Source organism: Sinohyriopsis cumingii, chromosome 15 (genome assembly GCF_028554795.1).
Source record: "Sinohyriopsis cumingii isolate HCF-2022 chromosome 15, ASM2855479v2, whole genome shotgun sequence".
NCBI lineage: Eukaryota > Metazoa > Mollusca > Bivalvia > Unionida > Unionidae > Sinohyriopsis > Sinohyriopsis cumingii.
The window spans coordinates 113,349,807-113,367,963 of NC_142975.1; the positions used below are offsets into that span (position 1 = coordinate 113,349,807).

General features: G+C 35.5%; 1 protein-coding gene across 2 annotated transcripts in view; it reads left to right on the forward strand.

The window, feature by feature from the left end:
- LOC149782511 (bromodomain-containing protein 7-like) overlaps positions 1 to 13,548 on the forward strand; it is a 69,651-nt gene extending 56,103 nt beyond the window's left edge. For both annotated transcript variants that reach the window (XM_089933937.1, XM_089933938.1), the window contains exons 14-16: positions 1,513 to 1,674; positions 5,695 to 5,735; positions 11,610 to 13,548. In XM_089933937.1, coding sequence (XP_089790063.1) covers positions 1,513 to 1,674; positions 5,695 to 5,735; positions 11,610 to 11,825 — 419 coding nt within the window. In that variant the 3' untranslated portion in view covers positions 11,826 to 13,548. The remainder of the gene's footprint in view (positions 1 to 1,512; positions 1,675 to 5,694; positions 5,736 to 11,609) is intronic.
- Positions 13,549 to 18,157: the final 4,609 nt, after the last annotated feature.

The following is an 18,157-nucleotide window of genomic DNA, read 5'->3' on the forward strand; positions in this document are numbered from 1 at the left end:
TCTAAGATTTTTGATGCGAATGGGAGATTAGAAACTGGGCGGTAGTTCTTTAAATTGTTATGGTTTAGTGTTGGTTTCTTCAGCAGAGGCTTTACAATGGCAGATTTGAAAAATGATGGGAATTCCCCTGATGAGAGAGAGGTATTAATAACATCAGTTAGTGAAGGCAGTACTGGATCTATGCACTCAAGCAGCATTGATGTTGGAATTGGATCAAGTTCACATCACTTTGGTGCACTCTCCATCAGGATTGACCAAAGATTAACCTTCAGTTACTTAGACATCTGTTTGTATGTCTGTGTGTTCTTTTGTACATATATCCACACCCAAGATTAACCTTCAATTACTTAGGCATCTATTTGTATGTCTGTGTTTCCTTCTGTACATATATCCACACCCAAGATTAACCTTCAGTTACTTGGGCATGTATTTGTATGTATGTGTTTCTCTCTGTACATATATTCACACCCAAGATTAACCTTCAATTACTTGGGCATGTATTTGTATGTATGTGTTTCTCTCTGTACATATATTCACACCCAAGATTAACCTTGGATTACTTATGCATGTGTTTGTATGTCTGTGTTTCCTTCTGTACATATATTCACACCCAAGATTAACTATGGATTACTTATGCATCTGTTTGCATGTCTGTGTTTCCTTTTGTATTTATATCCACACCCAAGATTAAAGTTCAATTGTTTAATCATAAACAACTGTAAACACATTCACACCCAGGATTAACCTTCAAGTACTTAGGCATCAGTTTACATGTATGTTCATCTGTACATCTGTCCACACCCTCAGAATGTTTTGGGGCACACTCAACATGCATGCCATGGCCAGGTTCATGTTTGTACTTGCATTTTGTCCATTGTACTTGCTTTTCCAGATCACTGGGTTTCCTCTGTCTTTGCAGACTTACATGCAAGTTTTTATTCATCATACAACAGAGCCACCTTCCTGCCTAAACACTTATCTGCTCCTGGATTTTTGAATAATAGGAACATGCACAAATGGTTAATGTATTTCTTTTAATCCATAATCGTTGTATACAGCAGATTTGAAACACAAATCATGTGATCATAACGTTTTCATGCAAAATTATAGGTGTATTATGGCTGCCTGAATTTTTCGAGTTTTTCAGTTAGTGTCTGCCCAGAAGTAGGAGGTCATGGGTTTGAACCTCAGCCAAGTCATACCAAAGACTTACAAAAATGGTACTAACAGCTGCCTTGCTAGTCGCTCAGCATTAATAGGTTAGTGTTAGGACTGGTCAGCCTGTTATCAGGATAATGTGATTGGGTGGGACATCACGCTACATGTCTGCGGCATGATGCCCCAGTGCTAGACATCACTATAAACTGCCACACTGCAGACATCATAGTGAAATGACTGAAAAATTGTTAAACCTATGTTAAAAATCCTAATCACACACACACACACATTCAGTTAGTGCAGTAGAAAAGACCATCAGTGTCAGGAAGCTGAAACCTTTTAATCTGTTTTCAGAGAAGAATGTAGAGGAGGGTAGTGGTGGGATGCAGGACAAGTTAGATCATACTGCCAGTCTACTAAATGAACTACAGGAATCTCAACACCAGCGGCTCAGTCAGAAACCTCCACTACATCTGGCCCATGTTCCTGGTCCCTCTGACAAGGAAATGCAGCTTGGTAATAGCAAAGAAATATGCAATCTACTCAATTTAATCAGACCTCCATTTAACAAGTGATGTCATTGATATGCCAAAGTTTCACAAAACATTTCTTTTCTTACATACAACTGTTTAACTGAATTGCATTTTCAGACTTAAGTGTCTTCATTTTCATAGAAAATGTTATATATATATATATATATATATATATATATATATATATATATATATATATATATATATATATACACATACAGAGTGTAGTATGTAGTATAAAAAATTGTTGTGGTGGACCACTTATCATGGTTTTTTTGTTGTTGCCCTGAACCAATGAACAATTAGCCACATATGATGATAACCACTCACACACCACCCATTTTATTATTGTGTTTTGTTCCTGGAGATTAACGCCAGTACTACTGATTGATAAATCAACATCCATACTGTAATCTGGAAATGTTAGCCGCTATATGTGTTGTTTTATTTTGATCATTTGAGGAAATAATTATAAAGCATTATATATTGTTTCAATGCACACACACTGACAAGGGATCCAGTGTCTAATTTCCAGTCACTGCCTTAAATTGATAGATGAGATAAGTAAGAATGGAGAGGAGCATGAAAAAGAATTAGGATATTCAGACACTAGTAATACTGAAAATGAAAGAATAATAAAAAGTACTGGTATATGAAAATTAAATTTAATACTTATTTAAATCAATCCTTGATTTGAGTACAACTGTTGTTTAAAAAAATTGAATCCTTCTGAAAACACATTTCTTTTTATCCGTGCATTTTTAATCCAAAAGAACAAGAAGTCTTTAAAATACTCAGACTGTTGATCGAAGCATTGTTATTAATGAAACACTATGTCTAGACACTATTATTGCAGAGTATGAGAGTTAACACTTCACTGACTTTTGGACAAAATTGATATCAATATCAGTTCGCTGAAGTGTCATGGTACACACAGATGCTTGTCTGGTAAATAATCCCTAAATTGCAGAATTAAACAAGCCCAGCATTCTTGAAACCATTGATAAATAGGTCCGATTTTTCACTCGTTGGTGTATGAGCTGCAGTTATCCATTCATCGTAAATTTTCTTGATTAGTGAAGTTGTAAGATTCACTAATACTCTGCATTGATCATCACCAGTAACATCTTCCTTTTCCATGATGGCCTGCAGGACCTATTTAGCATACCAGTTGTGGAAGTGTGATTTGAAGTGTTCTTTGTACTCATTATTTATTGTAAAGTCTAGTGGTTAAAGTTGGCCTGTACTTGAGTCAAGCACCAAAAGGTAGTGATTCCACTGTCTTTCACATTTTGGTGGCATCGGCTTTCTTTGATGATGAACACTCAGATGAAGAAAAGACATGTAAGTATTTGATCTTGACAGGTGTTTTATTTGTGCTCAAAGAGGTGGTGGTATTGTTTTAATGTTTTTGGTTGTGTTGGCGTGCATTCATGTTATTCACTCTGATGAAAACAGGGTGTACGTATTGAACTTGTCAGGTCTTTGATGTGCTCTTATATTTGGTAGTATTGTTTTTTACATTCAGGTGACCACCATTTGTGTCAGCACAGCTTTATTCTTGAGTATTCTTTTTTTGAAAAAATTTATATGAAAAAATTGAGCCACAATATATATATATTTTCCTTTAATGTTACAACAGTCTGAAATAAGGTGAGATACTTTCATATGCTGCAAAGTCGTGATAACATATAACTGACATCCAACATGATAGTCAAGGAGTATTTCCTGTCACAAAAATTAGGCCTGGTTAGTAATAGATAAATGAAGCATGATGTGAAACAGTGAACTCTGGTAAAATTTGTTATCCAACTGTCATGATTATCCAGCCATTTTTAGTGTAGATGACTTTATTGAATGACCAGAAGGAGACTGTTTCCTTATGTATAAGGTCCATTGAACTATAAGCAATGTAAACCCATATTTCATGTCTTGTAATGGGCCAGCAAAGCAGATCTATCCGGTGCATTACACTTATTATTTTAAGAGAACAGATTAGACACTTATCTGCTGGCACACAATTCTATTAGCATCTGGATACACATTTATATAGGGGTATTTATACTTATTAAAAAACAACTAGATAATAAAATGTTTGGTAAAATTAATTTGATTCTATGGCCATGTTTGATTGGTCAACACACATAGCATCAGTAACAATCATATAATATTGTTAATTGAATATTATTTGATGGGGTACCAATTTGTGAATTTTATGGTTGCAACAAAGCAAAGATTTAAAAATTCAACAAACACAGATCCACCTGTTGTGATAATTGGACCCCCTCCATCAGAGGCATGTCCTTGAATTTAAGTAGCAAAAAATGTAATTTTCTGCAGAACCACAGAATTGTATGCCCTCAAAAATAAGCAAATTCACAGATTTCATTGGTGTTGAGTATTGCATTCATTATATTCTTTATTGGCATCTCTGAAGACACAATAATAATATTCACAATGTCAATGAACTGGGATAAATATAACATATCTATTACCAACCTAGTTTGTGTCAAGGTAAAGTGTGTTCTGGATGGTCTTGCCCACTTTAATTTTGACAGATAATTTGCATGACTTTTGAGCTCAGCTGCCTGATTCAAATCCAGTACAAAAACTAAAGTAATGTGTAATGTTAATACTTTGTAGGTTATTCCATTGAAACAATTGTTACTCAGGGAAGGCAGTTTTAGAAATATATTCCAGGGAAGAGTTCATATGAAAATGAGACCAAATTATAAATTGCATCTAAGGATGACTACACTACATTGAAAGTACCTTCTTTGGGTCCCAATTTGTTTTACTGAAACAGCCCCGAGTGTTCACCAGTCTGTCCTGCCCTTTTGTTTAAATAAGCAAATCTTTCCTTTTAAAAGAAAATTGGATGTTGAAAGAGTCATTATCTAATAACACAACTCTTGATACAAATATTCTTACAGAACCTGAAATGGGTAATTTTGCAAAGTTTGTACTTCATTTACAGTTGAAATGCATTCATGAATGATTTCAGTGCATTCTGTTTACATTCCATTCATGTTTGCATTTAAGCTTGCATCTTATTTTTAATTTGCACTCTCAGAAATGCATATGATCTTGCATTTAGTACTTCCATTCCTTTTTTTAAAATGTTTTTATTCACTTGGAATGGTATGGAAATACATTTCCTGAAATTGGCTTTTCCTTGCTCCAGTGTTGAAGGGAGAGAACTATTGTTTTTATATCTTTTGTCATTAAAAGGGTGTTATTGTAAAATATCAAATGCAACAAATGAGAGCATGGATCTTGCTGCAAATAAAAATATAACTGCAACTGCAGTAAATATAAGTAATAATATCCATTGGTAAATTATTTATTTTGGTTTTGTTCAGATAAAATTGTACAGCTATGACAACTAGTGATCATATCATCACATTAGTAGCAGTTGTTATCTTGGCTTTTAAGAAGTCAGTGTAAAGAATCTGATCTAAATGCAGGGCATCTGACTGAAGATTTAGCTGTAGTGTGAAAATAATTAATTTTCAAATATATTATTGAAATGCATTAGCCTTTAACTCCATTTTAGCTTATCATTCTTTGTTCTGCAATTTGCATTTTGCTTCCTTTTCTGAAAATATATTCATTTCATTGTGCATTTTCATTTGCATTCATTCTGCATTTTTGCTGGTATTCATTCTGCATTGCGTTTGCATTATACTTTAATTTTACTGTAAAATCATCCTGTTCCTGGTTTGTAACATTTCTAAGTTGTGTTATGTTGTGTTTTGTAGGTTAAAGTATATTCATAAAAAAGTATTTTGTTTAATTATTCACTGTAATTGATACAGTTCAAATGCATTACATATAAGATTCTGCCAGTTAGTTTATTTGACCTTGAAAAACCCACCTCCTTCAAGTGTTGTTGAACAGGTTGTAAAAAATAGGGAGGGAAATATAAAGAAGAAAACGAAACATCAATTTAATACTATCACAAACAATTAAGCCCTAACTTAGAATATTTTTTTCTTTTCAGCTGGCCGAGTTACAAAAGAATTGACAGACCTAGTCAAAACAGTAAGTTGTATAATTCCTATCTCCCCGCCACCATACACACATACACACACACACTGAATAAAGTTGAACATTTGTGTCATATGGCTAGATGGAAAGACTGATGATGGTATAAGACCCTGGTAACTTGTCAGGAATAAACTCGTCATATATTTATTGATATTTTAGTAATATTTGATAGTGTTTTAACTTTAAAGTCACACACACAATAAATATAGAAAGATAACCCGAAGCCTTCATCCTTGTTCTAAGGACGTCATCAGCAGAATGATCCATTCTCTACTAACTGGTAGCATTACCCAATGGAATAGTGAGTGATGTTAACAGATTGTCCCAGATATGTGGCAGGTTGTAACAGCCCCCACCTCTGTTCGGCTTTGGTTGGTGTGCATGTATGTAGGTAGATTCTTTAAACACCCCGCTCAAACCAGGCTGTTTTTTATATCTATGATACAGTTTGGCCATGGTAAACATTGTGGATCTGCTGTGATACCTCAGATAAGCTTGAACTTGGTCTTTGATGTTCATTAAATCTTGCTTTCAGTGGCCTTTACTTTTCACCAATATTGTATTAATAGTACTGACTATCACCCTGTCCTATGCACTTAATGTGTTAGATAGGTCCACAAATATCTTTCATATCAGTCGTATCCTTTGGGTGATCTGTCTTAAGGTCTAGCATGGTTTTAAAAAATTTTGTCACTAAAAAATGTGCTTCATGCATTCAGAAGTCACTTTTCATATGGTAGGATGATACTACCTTTCAAGTCAATTTTCCCAGTTAATGGCAGACTCTTCCTGGTAATGTCATTCTGACCAGTGTTTAGCCTGTTGGAAACCTTAATCGCCCATTCTGGATAATAACACCTCTTGAGGGCAGCATTGGCATGATCGAGTTCTTATTTTAAATCTATGGGGTCAGATGTAATGACTATGATGTATAATGTTCTGATGACCCCATGTTTCTGATCTAATAGATGGTGCGAGCCAAAATCATATCAGGGACAATCTGCTAACATTGTTGAATATTCCTTCGGGTGATATTAAGTCAGCTGAGAATAGATCATTCTGCTGATGAAGTTCTTAGTACGAGGATGAAAGCTTTAGGTTAGCTTTCTATATTTATTGTGCATATTATTTAGAATTTAAAACATCAAATATGAATAATACTAACCAGTTATGTTTTAACCAAAGTAAAACTATTTTAGGAATGTTGTTTCCTTCTTACTGGTACCAGTTGAGGCTTCTTGTGAATGATTCTAAAACCTATGAATGAAGACCCATAAGTATTCATCGTATTGATGTAGGATGCAAAGCTGTGGAAGGAGAGGGCAAATAAAAATAAGACCATATTCATCAGTGAAATTTGTCATGTTTATTAACTTTATTCAATTAAAAAAACATGGAATACATTTTTTTTTGTAAAATGGCTGCATCAGTGTGCTCCATCCATATGTTATAGATGGGTCATATATTTGTAGGCTGTGTCCTTCCATGTGTACATAACAGGCAGTAATTTGTATGCACATTTTGTGTTTGTAATGACTTTATGGATTGAAACTAAACTGGACAAGGTGTTTAATATCATGGACAAAAGTTTGAGTCATTGCTCCTTAATAACAGAGGAACTGGCTTTTGCATCATAAGTTATGTTTTTACCCAGTAATTGAAACCAAATTTGCTATGGAATTTACCATCTGTACTTGCTTTTATATCGAGTCAATTGCAAACTGCACAGACCCAGATCCACCATCGCATAATATGCTGGCAGATTTGGGTCTATGCTGTTTGCAAGAAGTCATATGTAGAACATTTACGTTATATGTAGACACATTATGCAAATGGTAGTCTGTGTTGTTTGTAGTTGGACCAGACTTAAAAGAGATAGTAAATGGTAATATTATGAATACTTTGATATTATTATTAGTAGTAGTATTGAGCAAAATTTATTTTTGTTATGTTTTCAGCCAAAATTGAAACTTTGAAGAGTTAATGATTGCCATTTGGCTTAAAAGTTTTCCATGCATCTGGATAGAAAGTTTCTTTAATTATATGATTTTCTTTGTCCTCCCATTATTTTTCTTTGTTCATTTTTTTAACTTTGTTGGTCAAAAATTTAAAGAGCTTATGCAGTAGCTTGTTTTCCATCCATTGACCATCCATCCCTCTGTCCACCCATTCATTTGCACAGTTTATTATTGCTCCTCCTTCAAATCAAATGTGGAGATTGCCATGAAATTTGGCACACATGTATTTGTCCTAGGACCTAGTTGGTCTTGAACAAAAAAGATGCAAATCAAATTTCCAGTATGGCACTTTTTATTGTTTATCTCTCCTGCACTGTTGGCCATATAAACATGGGGTTTTCAAAAGAAGATTTTGTGTGACATGATGATTGTCCAGAATGAAAGTGGTGCTGATCTGACATCTAACATGGCCACCATAATGGACATCTTAAATATCTTGTTATCACTACTCCACTTCAGTGTATGAGACCTTGGGTTCAGTCATCAATAAAAGTTGTGAATTTCCTTCTTCAGTACATATACTATATAAGAGGAAATATAGCAGAACCAGCCTTTGTGCATACAGTAAAACCTGTCTTGAAAAACCATTCATGTGAGACCACCTATCTTGCGAGACCGCAATTTATTTGCGGTAGTGGTGGTCTTTCATGACAGGTTCCACCGCTCCAGTTGCCTAAGTGGATAGAGTGTCCGCCTTGGATGTTGAAGGTCACAGGTTTGAACCCTGGCGGAATCATACCAATGATATATAAAAATGGTACTAGCAGTCTGATGAGAGTAAGATGCTATTTTTGCTTGGTGCTCAGCATTAAGAGGTTAGTGTTAGGACTGGTTGGCATGGTGTGAGGATAATGTGACTGGCGGGTGGCATGATGCTACATGTCTGCAGCATGATGCCCTAGTGCTAGATGTCACAATAAACTGCCACACTGCAGACATTGCAGCAATATGACCAAAATTGTTAAAGCTTCATTAAAACTTTTTTTTATAAAAATAATAATAATAATGAGGACTTTGCATAGCACCTAATCTTTAGAAGCTCTAAGCACTTTACAACATTAGACCATGATATGATTACAAAAACAAACACCATGAAATTAGAAAACATTTTTAAAAAAACATGCTGAGAATATTTAAGGTAGGAAACATTATTAGGTCTTTAAGTTTGTTCTTGCAGTCAAAATAAGTGAGTTTTGAGAGCCCTCTTGAATGTGATCACTGTGTCTTTGTGCCTAAGTTCAGTGGGCAATTCATTCCACGTTCACCTGTACCTCTTTGTTGTGGATGCTTATCCATGTTGGACATGTTTTTAAATCCCTGTTGAAAATCAATATACATTGGTTCCTTACATTGCAGATAGAAGTCTAATGAGAGTAAAAGACTATTTTTTGGTCCAAGTTGCTGCTTATAATGCCTAAGAATCTGCAGATTTGTCTCCCTTTAGCTCACTATGAACACCATGTTGTTAAGTCCATCAAGGACCAGCTTGTTTTGACAGTAAATTGCATGGCAGATAATGTTAATTACCCTCTAATGCCACATACACATAATGCACAGGCAGCTCAGGATCTATACAGTTTGTTAGGAGTCATCAGTAGAACAAACAACATAGACCCACATATGCCTGCGCATTATGCGATGGCAGGTCAGTGTCTATGTTGTTTGTAATTGTACTCGACTTAGGGTATACAGTATGTATGACAGAATACATAGCTGCCAACCCTCACGAATTTGGTGTGAATTTCACGACTTTTTCAGCGATTCACGGATTCACGCCCTAAGCCAAAAATTCACTAATTTTCCAATCCTCAATTATTTTAAATCTTTAATAAAATAACCGATTTCCCGTTAAGCGCTAGTCGTGATATTCGCAGTTGCCAAAACGGTCCGGTACTGCTGGTCACGATATTAGTAGATCTACAGACGATTAGTACAGTTGGCCCGGTAGCAAGCATTTTTAGCCTCTTTTAATCTATATGTATAAGAGTAGTTTTACAAATGCTTTTGAGAGAAACTGGGGCCTAACCGGAAATTCGCTCCTCGCATGCGTCAAAAAACTGATTTGAGTTACCGTTCAGCCTCGGATGTAAGATTTTGAAAATGTCTTCACCACCAAGGAAAAAGAAATGTATTACTCAAAAAGTGAAGTTTAATTTGGAATATATCAAAAATTGGCCGTGCATTCTGCCATTAAACATTGATGTTCATTCATGCTTTTTGCACTCAATGTGTCATCGCAGAGACGATGTGAGGAAGAATGTCGGTTGCAAAAAACGTAGAAGTTGGGAAAGTTAAGAATTCGCAGATTTCAGCTCTGGAATATTTTAAACCATTGGCGGAAGACCTGCAGGCTACCAACGCTGAAGCATTATTTGTGAGTTTTCTTATCGAACACAATCTACCTTTATCAGCGGGAGACCATGTTAAACATTTGTTCTGACAAATGTTCCTGGACTTGAAAATCGCTTCCAAATTTTCCTATGGAAGAACCAAAAATGATGCAGCTCCTGTGCATTACTCACAGCAACAGAAACAGCGAAAGAGTATTTTCTTTAGTGAGGAAAAGTAAGACAGACTTTAGGGCCTCCTTAGCTGCAGAAGATTTGTCAGCAATTTTAGTCCCCAAGATCAACCAGCAGGCAATAAGTCGGAACTGTTTAGAAAACAAATTTACGATCAAGCAGTTGAGGAAGTTCAAGTCTGCCACAGTATCATGTATTGATAAATAAATATTTCTGCATATATGTAGTGTTTTATTTTTATTTTGCGAACTTGATATAGTGTAGTATTGATGGTCGGAGTGGTCAGAGTGGATGGAGTTATTGTCATGGTATTTTTCACGAATTCATGTCCAAATTCACGACTTTTTATCCCTATTTTCACTAATTGTGAGCCTGGAAGGTTGGCAGCTATGCAGAATACCCTTGATGCATCTACTCTTAAGTTTTCATTAAATTGCATGTTATTGTCATCATCAGAAGAGGTGCATGTTGACCAGTCATTGCACCTGCACTATTTTAAAAGTAGTTATGCACTTTATTTTTACCACAGAATTATTTTCAGCATGTGGGTAGTGAGGATATTCTATGTGAGCAAATTGTTCACCATTTTTATAGTTGTATTTCATTTATGAATGCAGTGGCTTGTGCACATACAAATAAACTTTAACCATTCTTTGCATTTAGTTGCATTCCAATAAACAAGTTGATAATTGGCACTCTGAGACTGATTTCAAGGTCAAAGGTCTTGACTTGTTTTTTTTATATTTGTGATGGCTTAGGAGCACGATTGCAAACACAAGTGTGAATGGATATTTATCAACGTCAGTTTGTAAATATATCTAGGAATATATTGCTTGATGCCAGTTCATCTTTTGTTTTGTTTTTCTTTATTAAAAATTAAGATGTTAATAAAGGATTAAACTAAACTGTGCACTTCTTAACAGTATCCATGACTAGGTCAGGTGATCCATGATATCAGGCTTACAGTATCCGTAACTAGGTCAATTGATCCATGATATCAGGCTTACAGTATCCGTGACTAGGTCAAGTGATCCATGATATCAGGCTTAAAGTTAAAGGTTAAAGATCTTGAGAAAGGCTATGTTTACTGCACATAAATTGTGAACATGTTCATGCAAAAACATAATAGAAAATATTTGTGTTGCCACATTTGGTATGTTGGGGTGTCTCAAGGATAACGGAGATAGTTTCATTATTCAGCAGTTAACAAATGTAAAATTAGAGAATAATCTAATTACTCTTAAATTCCTCAATATTACTCATGATAAGTTTGAGGTTTCTAGAAACCCACAAAAATTGGTACCCATTGAATGTATTTCTCTTTGTAGGTCATACCAAAAGATGTAATCAGCCTAAGAGGCATTCGTAATGCAATGGGAATTTCTTTGAGCCCATCAGAGACCCACACTGATGTTGTCGAAGACGACAGCCAGTTAAATTCATCCCAGAATGATGACAGCCCATCAACAACTGATTCTCAGTCACAGGAAGAGGGGACAGATTTAAATGGACTTTTTTCTAATGAAATGGAAGACTATGACTAGCCTTGTTCAGTACTCATACATTCACTGGACAAATCTTGTTTTAATTTCAATTTCTTATATCAGGCTGTTATGTGTTTATGATCGATTTATCGACTTGAGGGAACAGTAAATGAAAACCATTGTGTTTTTATAGTCTGATAGTAAGATAAAGTGCAAAATAAATTATAAAGTTCACTGCAAAAGCAGGAACATATTGTCATTTCACTAGGAAGTGTAATTTTTGCCCCATTCGACCAGTCACTTCTTATCCTTGGACAATATTGTGTCATATTCACCTGCCTATCTTGAAACACCATGGATTCAAATCATAGACCTGTATGTGACATCTTTGAATATATTAGTAGAACAGCATCAAAGCTGTTGCCTTGAAATCACAAATTGAACAGTGTAGACAGTGGTCATATCTGTTGGCATGTTATGTGAATGCAGGTCAGAATATGTGCTCTTATTTGAAATCAAATTGAACAGATGCTGATCTGCCAGCACATTTTGTGAAGGTAAATTAGTCAGTAATGTTGACTTTACAGGTCTGAGTCTATGTTGTTGGCTTGAAATCTGATCTGTTGGTATTTTATGTGAAGGCAGATCTGGGTCCTGCTGTTGGGTTGAAATCATTAGGGTAGACACATATCACTGTAGTGAAATCATTATTGAACAACACCACTTGCCTGCTGGCCCATTATGTGAAGACATATCTAGATCCGAAATCATAAATTGGACAGATAGGGTAGACTCTGATCTGCTGGTACAGTATGTGAAGGCAGATTTGGGTCTATGCTGTTAAAAGTTGGGTTTGTATCAAGTGTAAGCCAACAGGGTACATGAACAAAACAGTTGGGTAATGTTTTGGTTCAAGTTTTTCATTTGCATTTATTTCCTAAACCCCTTTATAGATTATTGTCATACTTGGCATGAATTGTTATGAAGCCAAAACAATTGTATTCACCTTATGCTTGCTTATCTCATTTACATTGGGGCCATGGCCCCAGTGATATAAAATCTGCATTAAGGTTTTGCTTAATAATTGTTTCATTTTCTTATGTTTCACAAAACCATCAATGAATTTTCTCAACTCAAATGAATCATTAAGAAGTTGTTTCATTTGATGACATGTACACTTGCCCCTTGAGTTGAAAATCACAGTTGTACAAAATTTGTTTCAAGGTCTTGGTTTATTTTGCCTATGTTTTCTAAGCTCCTTGATACATTGGATCAATCATTATGAAGCTTAGACAGTTCATTGCTATGCATTTTGACCATGGGGTCAAGGTCACATTTTAGAGTATTGCTTTGATAATGGGTTCAGCATGCCTCTGGCCCTAATTATAAAGCTTTGACATTTGGCATCAAAATGGAATATTTAATTTCATTATTATATCACCTGCTTTATTAGCAGAAATAGCTCTATATGTTCTAGCATCAACAGCAGGAGTGGCAGTGCTGGGATTTTGTGTTCAGGTTTGCTGTTAATGTTCTTGAAAGTCAATTGTCAATGTAAGTCACACTACATAACCTTTGTCATGAAATATTGATGTTGTATTTTGATGTATTTCTCACTGACCTGTATGTGTGAGAGACAGAAAAGTAAATAATTCCATGGACTAATGTTCATATGTATGTACTTGCACCTATGTCATTGCCACAGAAATGAGCTGTACATAGTAGTCCTTATCAGATGAATTCTCATCACTATTCTGAATAAACATTGAGGTTTTTTATTAAATGGTGTCTTTGATATTACATGTAGTAATTCTTTAATGGTGTTTGTAGGTTTAAACAACATTTTTAAGATATTGGCTGTATGATGCAGAGGGCATACCAGTTAGATGCATTCTTTAGGGCACACATGGGAGTCAACTTAGGCTGACCTGGGCAGGTATCAAACCCGAATCCCTTTGATTATGGCTCTGATGCTATTCCTTCTGAGCTCTTGCAGCTCCCCATTTTTAATGGTAAATCAATATTTAGTATTATTACAAATGATGTTAATTGTATATGAACATTGGACATTGTCATCTTGAAACTCTTATTACTATGTTTCCTTAACAGGCAAGAATGGATGGGGGTCACAATTATTTGTTCCACCATTATGTTTTTGTTTTTTTTTACAGCACAACAACCGAATAGGTTATTTAGTTCAGAGGTAGTTGGAGTAACTTGCTTTACCTAAAAGATGTACATGGTAGCAGACCTGGACTCATCTTATCCCACATCCTTTTCTGGCATGTAAGCCACTGCAGCCAATCTTACTGTGAATATGAAAAATTTCGTTGCTAATTTTGAAATCCAGTTACTGTTACTCTACTAAACAATTGTTTATGCTTACATCACAACTGATATAGCTATTGCTTATAAAATTTGTCTTTAGAGAAAACTGGTATTATAAGGAGATTTGTGCTAGAAGGGGTGTCCAAGTTAAATCATGAACATATAGATACTGTAGACTTTCATGCCTGGCAGAATAAAAGGATGATGCAATAATGAGCACTTAGTGCAGACAACTGCAGTTTGTCCAAGTTCAAAACTGGCAGGTATTACCTGAAAATTGCAATATGGAGTTGGAATGAAATATGGAGAAATCCTGGTCCATTTGTTGGCAATTAGGGTAGCATAATTATGCATGGCATTATAATGGGTGTAAACTGAAATGGGTTCTTGCTGAAAATGGACCTGAACTGATAACTTCTATTGTCAGGTAAGTCTATCCTTGGCACTTGCCAGGTTAATTCTTTAGTTCAGAGAAATCTGCCTTTAAAATGTCTATAAAATGCCTATGGTAGTTTGGTTGAGCATCATGATGCTTTTTTGTAATGTAATGAGTTACATTTAAAATAATGAGCTAGTCTTTGTCATAATTTTCACCTTTTTAGCCAGCCGTCGTAAAGTTCTATATATGTATATATCTGCATATGTATATCTATGTGTGTGTGTGTGTGTATATATATATATATATATGTATATATATATAGTGTAACCCCGCTATAACAGGGTAGTTTGGAGCCATAAAACCCAACCACATTATATACCGAACCGTGTTATATGCAACCAAGTCACTTAGCTGAAGAAAATGTACCCCCCCCCCAAAAAAAAAAAAAAATTGTGGGGGTGGGGTAATAAATGCGGATGGTAAAATACGTGCTTTGTCAGCACAGTTACCATCTTAAATTGATACATATTAAATGAGAAATACACCTGTAGTGAAAACAGAGAAAACATAATATAATAGTTTACTTTATTTAGAGAACCATGAATTGGTACATATACGTGAATCCTGTTTATATATAAATGTCTAATGTATAGCATGACAGGAGTATCAACACCATTTACTTACCTGCGAACCTCATCATATACATTGAATCCACAATACAAGTGATTCCATCGAAAATATGCACACACACAGCTTTAAAATATTCATTAATTTTGTAACAGGTCATATTGGTCTGAATTCAGTGGAAAAACATAACACAATTACGTAACGAATGACGAAACACATTTACTTTAAAATGCGTTCCAAGTCGGTAAAAGTTAGTTTGCATTTTAAGCCACCGTTGGTAGCGTTCATAAGCATAAACTTTTTCCCTACAAAAAGGAAACATTCACAGCACAGTTAACTTGTTCCAGTCATGTTGGAAAATGCAAAAATCCATCAGATTCCATCGCTTTTATTTAAGTTTGGTGCTGACTTCCTTTGAAGAAAAGTTCTTTGCTGTTGTTGAAAGATTGTAGTCGGCTTTCATTGATGAAGGGTGCATGCGCTATTGAAGTCACCGCTAAAGGACAGCTTTGGAGAACCAAACGAATGTCCATTTCTTATTGTGGCGGCAACATCAAATAATTGTATTGCATGATTGAGACTGGTATTTTTACCATTTGCTGAGTACGTTTTCAAAACAGTCAATGCTTCAAAGGTAATCTGTTTCCTTTGAAATTTCAGCAAACTATTTTATCTGGGTACATTTTTAAAAAGGAATTGGCCATCGTTTAGACTATTCTAGTTACTGTCCCTCCATCCTACTGAATAAACCAATAAGTAAGATGTATTTTTTTTTTTACATTTGTGGTAGCAGCGTGATGCTGCCTTCCATGTATGCTTCTGAAAATTAACAAAGGGTCAACGGACGATAGAGACACAGGTTTTCTGATGACATGGATTATTACAGAAAACATGAGTTTTCTGAAGGATTTAATTCTGAGTAAAAAGAAGAGGAAGTTTACTTACCATCCACATACAAATGTCAGTTTTTGTAAATATATTAATTACTAGCGAGCGGCCGAAAATAGGATGAAAGATAGATAACGAGACAATGCCTCGTGCAGTTGATGTGTGTGTATGTGTATGTATGTATATATATATATGTGTGTGTGTGTGTATGTATATGTATATATATATATATATATATGCCTACCCCCATGGGGAGAGGAATAAAGGGCTAGCATTGTACATCCCTCATGATCACAGGTTTTTTGTATACTGTCACACCTGTAATCATGAAACTTGGCAAGGGGACACAACTCAAGAAGTACTACACCATCATTAATTTTTTTTTACCCATACATCAAGCTTCACTGATGTTGGTTAAATTTTGTATTTGAAGTTCATTCAAGTGCTGTTCTGGCTACAATCATTAAGGCATCAGTTCCACACTTTAAACATTTCAAATTTTACCTGAGTATGTAAAGTCTTGCATTCAGGTCATGCATTGTCAGCTCCTTGTATATCTTAAATCATGGCACTTTGTGTGGGGATGTATCTGTCTAGGTTGGTACAGTTGGTCACTTTGACCCATATTTCACGCTTCACTGAATATTGTTATACTCTGCATGAAGAGTTCATTTCTCAAGAACTGCTCATGCTAGAATTGATACATTTTAGGATTATGTGCTTATCTGTTAGTCCCATACTCACAAGGTCACCATTATTTTTCCATACCTCATGGGCTTAGGTTCAGTTTTTGCATGTAATTTGTGATCACATTGCTTTCTTCCATGCTGTGTGCATACTACCCTCTCTAGACTCCTGAAACTTGGTGAGAGGATGCATCTTGATGAAGATGGCATGTTCATTGCAAAATTAGGGCAGTATGGCCCATAATTTTAGCATAAGTTGGATTAAAACACAAAAAAACAATATGTTTGTTTTCTGGCACTGTTCATTCTAGAATCACAAGATTGATAATGTGCATTTCTGTCAGTACCATATCCTTTAAGAAATGAGCTCAGTGTGACCTATATTTCACCTTTTACTGGTTTTGATTAAGTTCTTACATTTGGCATCAAGGATTTAACAAACGCACATTCCATTCATGATTTATCATTTCTAATTCAACTGACACCAAACAGTCCCTAACATTGTCACCTGTGTGTTTCAGTCCTAATGAAACTGCAACACCAACGTTGCATACATATTTGCACTGGCAAGTACAAAACATGAGTGATGTAGTTCATAGTGTTCCATAAACGTCTGATAATTGCTTAAATTTCCTTAAGACGTAACAGCATATTTTTCCCTCTTTTATCAATCTTTTTTAAATAGAATTAGACATTTCATACATTGGATGCAGATGAGAACGTATTTACCTTCTATATTTCTACAGGCCTTGCATCCACTCCTTCATAAAAAATGGACTCTTACAGCATTCAGAAAAGGGGAGTGAGCAGGCTCCCCATTAACATTAGAAACTTCTATTTGGTTGTGAGTTTAATGTCATTTTTCAGCACATGATATGCTATACATAGTAGCCAGTGTAATTGGTGGAGAAAGAACCCACGAAAACCTGGGTCAAAACCACAGGAACTTATGGGCAAGTTTTCTCACATACCCACATTAGCTGAACTGAAGACTAACTCTTGCAGACAGAGGTGACATAGCAGTCATTGGTAAAGATGATGACTGTAGACCACTCGGCCACCCATGGCCTTAATATAGGTTGTATATCATGACAGGTTACTCTCCACAGGTCACAGTGGTTAGAGCATCTGCCTTGGATGTAGGAGGTAGCAGGTTCGAACCCAGCCAAGTCATACCAAAGACTTATAAAAATGGTAATAGCTGCCTTGCTACGCGCTCAGCATTAAGAGGTTAACATTAGGACTGGTTGGCCTGGTGTCAGGATAATGTGACTGGCTGGGACAGAATGCTTCATGTCTGTCGCGTGCTGCCCCAGTGCTAGACATCACTATCAACATCCACACTGCAGACATCATAGTGATATGACTGAATTTTTTTAAAGTTACATTAAAAATCCAAATCACACACTCAGCAGGTCAACTGTATTGTATATGAGAATGAGAAGGTATTAGAAAAGTGGACCCCATACATTTTTATTTAGCTG